Here is a 6945-nt window from a genome sequence, read left to right as displayed (position 1 = left end):
TGAGGTTTTTAATTTTGTTTTTAATTGTACTTTTGTTAAATTGTGGTTGCAATATTAAACAACATGTTCGTTCAGACAAGCAGCTCTTCATCCCGTGGCCATGATGTCATCGTTTTATAAGAAAAGGCCAGGCAGGGGTAGATTATGTCGTGTTTAAGTCATTCTGTCATGGTTACTGCGATTAAATTCCACCTCCCGCTGGTGGCATCGCCGCCTCTGAAAGGCAAACGAGCCGAAGACACGGCGGAGCTCTTTGTTTCTGCATTAAACCCAAAGGATTCAGCCTTTCTAAAACATATCAGCATGCGCTCGCCGCTCACAAACTCCTCATTTCCCGGACCGGGACTGAGACAAAGCAGGAGCGGAGACCTCATGGGTCTTTGATTATTAACTTTAGCCCTGCAGAGCGCACAAAGAATAAAAGGCTTTTCTAATTAATCTGCAGTGTGAAAGAACTTGAACTACTTGGTAGCGTCTATAGGGTTTTTAAACACAAAGAGAGAGACCTGTGAAACCTGCCTGAGGGTTCTTGTCTTTTTGGTCTTTAGGCATCTTTCCTCAAAGGTTTGAGAAGCAGGTTTCTGTCCCGCTCCTCCACCAGGAAGCCCAACTCCCTGAGCGCAGAGTAGTCCGCCGGGCCGCGCCGCTCCAGGCCGGCGACCAGCTCCTGGTTCTGCAGGTTGTTTTCCAGCAGGTTCCTGATGGYGAAGATGGACCACTGGCTGATAACTTCACGCCGTTGGTTAAGGAAGTTAAGACTCTCTTTTCTTTTCACGTGACTCGAGTTGTAAAGCGAATAATTTTGTCCCGCTCYAACCTGGAAATCTGCAACATTATCCCTGTAATAATGTTRTTCTTCTAAAATAAACAGCTGATCWAGACTCCAGGAYGAGCACRCCTTCATGTATAACGTGGTTTTAAAAAAAATGCATGAAAATTCCTGCAAAAAAATAAGAAAAGCAGCTTGAGTTRCTTTAAGTTCACAGGAAATTGGCCAAACTAAACACATTAAGAAATTACAAAAAACCAAGGCCACCTCTGGGGAAGGTTAATTAAATTTGAGGTCATATTGAAGTACTTGAGAAAGTACTATGCAGGTAATTTATATGTATTTTAGCAGCTTTTAGTCTTTGYAGGTGTCTGAAGGATCAAACACAACAGGGTAAGTTTGTGATTAAATTCCCTAAAAGATTGGCATATATTCAGAACTCTACAAGTAAAAAAAAGATGCCAATAATTTATTTACGAACTGCTTTTAATGATTCACTCAAAGATTTATTGCTAATCTGAAGAATCAGCCTCTAACTTCTCATCTTTGCGTCACAAAAACTATTTTTTAACAACAAATATCTGGTTTTAGTCATTTTCCCAAAGTCCACTACAATTCAGACACAAGTTGTTCCACAAATCGAGAATTACTAAAAATAGAAAATTAAACAAATGAGGCAAAACGTGACGACAAAAGAAGCTGCAACTTCTGGAGGGGATTGTTTACATGTAAATAAACACATTGTTGATTTAATCTGCAGCATTGGGCCTCGAAATGCTTTGCTTTAAAAGGATACAAGGATTGCTGCTGTCGACGTTGCAGTTGTCTAATATGAGCGGGATGCCGTCCAGTTCTCTCACCTGCAGGAACAGAAGCAGACGTCGGCAGATATTTCGACAGATAAGAGCAGAAAGGTGAGAAAACAGCTGAGGAGCGAAACGGAGCGTCTCCTCAGAAAGTCCTGCTGGACCATAAAGCAGTGCAGCGGTGTGCTCCAGACCCGGTTGTTCTTAATAGAGACAGATTTGTGGAATGTTTGTGGGATGGCCACCCTCGGCTGGCCCCTCTGTAACATTTATGGATGCCGATCTGCGGTCTGTAAGTGGTCAGAAATCACCCCGTATCCGTTTTCACCAGGAACCCTTCCAGTAAACCAAACGTCGCTCTCTTCACCTCTGGCAGAGGCTGTAATTTAAGACGCGCAAGGCGAAAACAACGCCGGGTGAACGGCTCGTACCAGGGCCGAAGTGGTCGGTCCGCTCGCTTGTTATTCCTCCCTTCATGGGTTTGGACGTGAGGCAAGCAGGTTTTGTTCCGAGCGCAGACCCGGGTGTTTCTTTGACAGCCTAAATGAGCGTTTTTGTTTTGTTGAAACTCAGCACTTTGTCCTGATCTGTTGCTCCTTCGGGCGGTTTGGAGGGAAACCACAAACAAAGACGGGAGTTAAGCCTTTAGAAGGAGACGCATGACGAAGAGCAGAGCTCAACACGTGGAGCTCTGAGACCAGCGCTGACGGTTTTTGGTGCTTTCTGTCAGTTTCACAGCTGAATTTTTTAACTAAACGTTATAAAATGTGAGGTAGTGTGCACAGTGAAGGTGTGTTGGTAGCTGAGAGTCATCCCTGACACTCACACTGAGCAAAACCTGTTCTACTCTGCTCTTCTGTTAGCAAAATATCTCATGAATCACTGGAGAGGTTTTAATGAAACTTTCAGAAAGTTACTTTTTTTAGCTACTGTTCTGCTATTTTTGCTCAAATCAGTTTTTGGCCATTCTTTGGAAATTTTAAACTTTTATAAATGATTTTTATACATTTTAGCTTTTAGATAATATTCTGCTATGTTTGACTTTTAGCTGCTTCAGCTACAGTTTAGCTAAACTGAGCTTTTAGCCACTGGTTAATTTTAGCCATCATCTAAARAAATATTTTTTAGAAATTTTAGCTTTTAGCTACTGTTCTGCTACATAGGCTACAGTTTTTCTAAGTTGAGGTTTTGCTACTTTTCGCTTTTATCTGCTGTTTTGTAACTTCAGCTACAAATTTGCTAAATAGAGTTTTTAGCCACTGGTTAATTTTAGCCATCGTCTAAAATTTTAGAAATTTTAGGTTTTAGCTACTGCTCTGCTACATAAGCTACAGTTTTGCTAAGTTGAGTTTTTAGCCACTGGTTTATTTTTAGCTTTTAGCTACTGTTCTGTTACATAAGCTACAGTTGTGTTTTTAGTCATGGTTTCACAAATATTAACTTTTATCTGCCGTAGTAACCTCAGCTTTAAAATATTTTAGCTTTTACCTGTGGTTTTGCTAGTTTTAGCTTTTTTTTTGCTACTTCAGCTACAATTTTGCTAAAACTTTTTGACCCACTAGTTAGTTTTAATTTTCATGTATGATTTGACAAATTTTCTTTTAGCCACTGTTCTGCTATTTAAGCTACAGTTAGCTCAGTTGATTTTTTAGCTAATGTTTGGCAAATGTGATCTTTAATCTATGATTTAACGAATTTAAGCTTTTAGCTAAGATTTAGCTATTGTTTTGCTACTTATAGCTTTTATCTGCTGTTTTGTAACTTCAGCTACAAATTTGCAAAATAGAGTTTTTAGCCACTGGTTAATTTTAGCCATYGTCGAAAATTTTAGAAATTTTAGGTTTTAGCTACTGTTCTGCTACATAAGCTACAGCTTTTATAAGTTGAGGTTTTAGCCACTGGTTCATTTTAGCTTTTAGCTACTGTTCTGCTACATAAGCTACAAGTGTTTTTAGTCATTGTTTCACAAATTTTAACTTTGATCTGCCGTAGTAACCTCAGCTTTAAATGACTTTAGCTTTTACCTGTGGTTTTGCTACTTTTAGCTATTGTTTTGCTACTGCAGCTTCAATTKTGCTAAAAGTTTTGAGCAACTAGTTAGTTTTAATTTTCATGTATGATTTTACAAATTTKCTTTTAGCCAYTGTTCTGCTACTTAAGCTACAGTTAGCTCAGTTGAGTTTTTAGCCACTGGTTTATTTTTAGCTTTTAGCTACTGTTCTGTTACATAAGCTACAGTTGTGTTTTTAGTCACGGTTTCACAAATTTTAACTTTTATCTGCCGTAGTAACCTCAGCTTTAAATGACTTTAGCTTTTACCTGTGGTTTTGCTACTTTTAGCTATTGTTTTGCTACTGCAGCTTCAATTTTGCTAAAAGTTTTGAGCAACTAGTTAGTTTTAATTTTCATGTATGATTTTACAAATTTTCTTTTAGCCATTGTTCTGCTACTTAAGCTACAGTTAGCTCAGTTGAGCTTTTAGATAATGTTTGGCAAATTCGATCTTTTATTTATGATTTAACAAATCTTAACTAAGACAATATTAAAGGCTTTTAGCAACTGTTTAGTTACTTTTAGCTTTTATCTGCTGTTTTACTACTTTAGGTACAAATTTTCTAAATATAGTTTTTAGCCACTGGTTAATTTTAGCTTTCATCTATGATTTTAGAAATTTTAGCTTTTATGTAGTATTTGGCTACTTTTAGCTATGGTTCTGCTTTTTAAGCGTCAGCTAGCCTAATTGAGTTTTTAGTCAAATTTTATCTTTTATTTATGATTTAATGAATTTTAGCTTCTACAGTATTAAAGGCTTTTAACTTTTTGTTATTGTTTTGCTACTTCAGCTACAAATTTTCTAAATAGAGTTTTTAGCTACGGGTTAATTTTAGCTTTCATCTATAATTTTACAAATTTTAGCTTCTAGATAGTATTTACCTCATTTATCTACGGTTGTGCTGATTCTATTTTATTTTATTGTTTTGCTAATTATAGTTTTGGTTGTTTTAACTTTAACATTTCAGTTTTAGCTCCAGCAAATGTCTTTTTATTACTCAGYGTTCAAAGTGCAGACACACAGAAAATGTTTTGCATTAACCGACTGATCGGTCTGATGCGGTGCGACAGAACTCAGACCTTGTTCTGGTTGTTGGTGTTGCTGTGGCAGAGGTTCCCTACGAGTCGGATGAGGTGGGCCTTGAAGCTGACGACAGGAGAYTGAGACGAAGGGTCTCCGTCGTGAACGAGGGAGGAGAAGTTCTGAGTGGCGCTGAAAATGTTCTTACTGGCCTTGCCGATGGCGTGCACCTGCATCAGGAGCTCTGCGAAGACRGAGAAGAAGAAAAACCATTCTGTTAAACCGTCACGGCGTGCAGCTTCTCTGTTGGGGTTTCCTTTACCAACTGTGCTATCTAGAAGGTCCGGATGGTCCTGCAGGAACATAAACTGCTTGTGGTCCGAGGTCATCTCACACAGAACGTCCAGCAGGCCGATCACCGTCAGCGCCTCCTGCAGGACCTGCAGCCAACAGGAAACAAGTCTCAAAAAAAAAGAGCTTTATAAGCAAATAATTCGGTTGGATTTATTATTTGCACCTCGTCACTGGAAGCAGAACCTGTCGCCAGTGTTAGAACAGATCCACATCCCTTCTGGAAGGAACCGGCCAGGAAACGAGCCACGCCAGGCGGGACGCCGCATCCCCCTGAGTCCTCCTCTCGTAGCTGAGCGTTAAGCAGCTCCAACAGAGTGACCCTGAAAAACATCCCGACTCAGCAATATGTTCCAAGTCCACACAAGTTTCTGACTTTACATGTTTAACTTCAATAAACAAATCAGAACCTTTCATAATGAGACATCCCAGAATACATGCTCTCCACCAGAGCTGAGGACTTGAGGAAATGTTGGGTTGCAATGAGAACCCTGGAAACAAACAAACCCCAAATAATCACTTTGTGACAAGAAACACCTCTGAGCATATGACATCATTCAAACTGTTTAATCCTTTAAGCCCACTAAGGCTGAAAAAACTTTATTAAACCCGAGTATTTTATAAAACAACCATTAATTTTCTTTCTTTTGTTCAAATAACATCAATAGAAAATAAATAATTGCAAAGGCAACACACGAGGAAACACAAATCTAATGTAAACAGTCTTAATGAGTCAAAAGAAACAATCAAAATGATGAAACTTGCTTATTAATTAAAACACTTTTCTGTTAACAATAATAATAATAAAAATAAATAAAATATACAGGCAGTTCTGAGAACTAAAGCATAAATACTGCTGGTTGGAAACAATTTTCCTCACAAAGTCCTAAAACTTTTTTTTATTAATTATTTGCATTAAAAGTTGTTTTAATGATGGTAGAGCAACAGTTTGATGATAAATTCTGGACACACAGCTGGAAACAAGTTTCATATCTTAGAGCCATTTGCTATTTTATATGCTATGCTAATAGCGTTCAAATTAGCATGTGTTAGTTCACATATAGATTCATGGAAAATGGGGTTATTTAGTTTTTTCTTTCTCAACATTTTCTGGAAAGATTTCCCACACATCTGTAAAATACGACCAGTGGTCATTGGAAAAGTTTTTTTTTCAAAGCTCTTACGTCCAGTCCAGGTCTGGCTGGGTCCTGCAGAGCTCCATCACTCTGAGCGCCAACTTGATGTTCTGTGGCTTCGACAGATCTTCCACTTTGGTTTCATCCAGACACGTGTGGAGAACCATGGAGGTGTAGTTCACAACTTTGTCATCATCCAGACTGAGCAGCTGCCTGTTGACACACACACACATACACACACACACACACACACACACACACACACACACACACACACCTTAAGTATAAAAAATGTGGCTAAAAATAGAAAAACACTAGCCAAAAATAACTAAACACAAGCTAAAAGCAAACACGTTCCAAAACCAGACACGCTAAAAATTCAAAGTAATTAAAAACCAGCAAAATTTCTGCTAGAAGCTAAAAGTAGCTAAAGGCTAGCTGAAAGTAGACAAAGGCTAAGTAAAGGCTTAAGTGTCAAACGGCCAAATAAATCAGATAAAATAGGTAAATGTATCAAAATGGTTGCTAGAAAAGAAAATTACCTAAACACTGCCAAATATCACAAAGCAGTAACCTAAGTTAAAAGCTGATAATAGCTAGTTAAAGGTACAAAAAAAAACTAAGTAAAAGCCAAAGTATCAAAAGGCCAGCTGAAATTAGACAAATAACTAAAAGTATCAGAAAACTAGCTAAAAGTATCAATCAAGTGGCTAGAAGATAAAAGTAAAACACTAGCTTAAAGTAGCTAAACAGTTGCTATAAGATAAAATTGCTAAAGAGTAGCTAAAATTCAATTCAATTCAATTCAAT

The 6945-nt window shown here is 38.1% G+C and overlaps 1 protein-coding gene across 1 annotated transcript in view; it reads right to left on the bottom strand.

Moving 5' to 3' along the window:
• The window catches only part of atxn10 (ataxin 10), an 8576-nt gene continuing 1631 nt past the window's right edge, over positions 1–6945 (bottom strand). The window contains exons 5-11 of the mRNA XM_014014562.1: positions 6184–6348; positions 5410–5490; positions 5166–5322; positions 4971–5088; positions 4708–4892; positions 1566–1629; positions 1–729 (exon numbers count right to left, since the gene is read on the bottom strand). Coding sequence (XP_013870016.1) covers positions 545–729; positions 1566–1629; positions 4708–4892; positions 4971–5088; positions 5166–5322; positions 5410–5490; positions 6184–6348 — 955 coding nt within the window. The 3' untranslated portion in view covers positions 1–544. The remainder of the gene's footprint in view (positions 730–1565; positions 1630–4707; positions 4893–4970; positions 5089–5165; positions 5323–5409; positions 5491–6183; positions 6349–6945) is intronic.

The sequence above is a fragment of the Austrofundulus limnaeus genome, unplaced genomic scaffold (genome assembly GCF_001266775.1).
Source record: "Austrofundulus limnaeus strain Quisiro unplaced genomic scaffold, Austrofundulus_limnaeus-1.0 Scaffold116, whole genome shotgun sequence".
Taxonomy (NCBI): Eukaryota; Metazoa; Chordata; class Actinopteri; order Cyprinodontiformes; family Rivulidae; genus Austrofundulus; species Austrofundulus limnaeus.
This window is presented reverse-complemented; position numbering and strand designations above follow the sequence as displayed.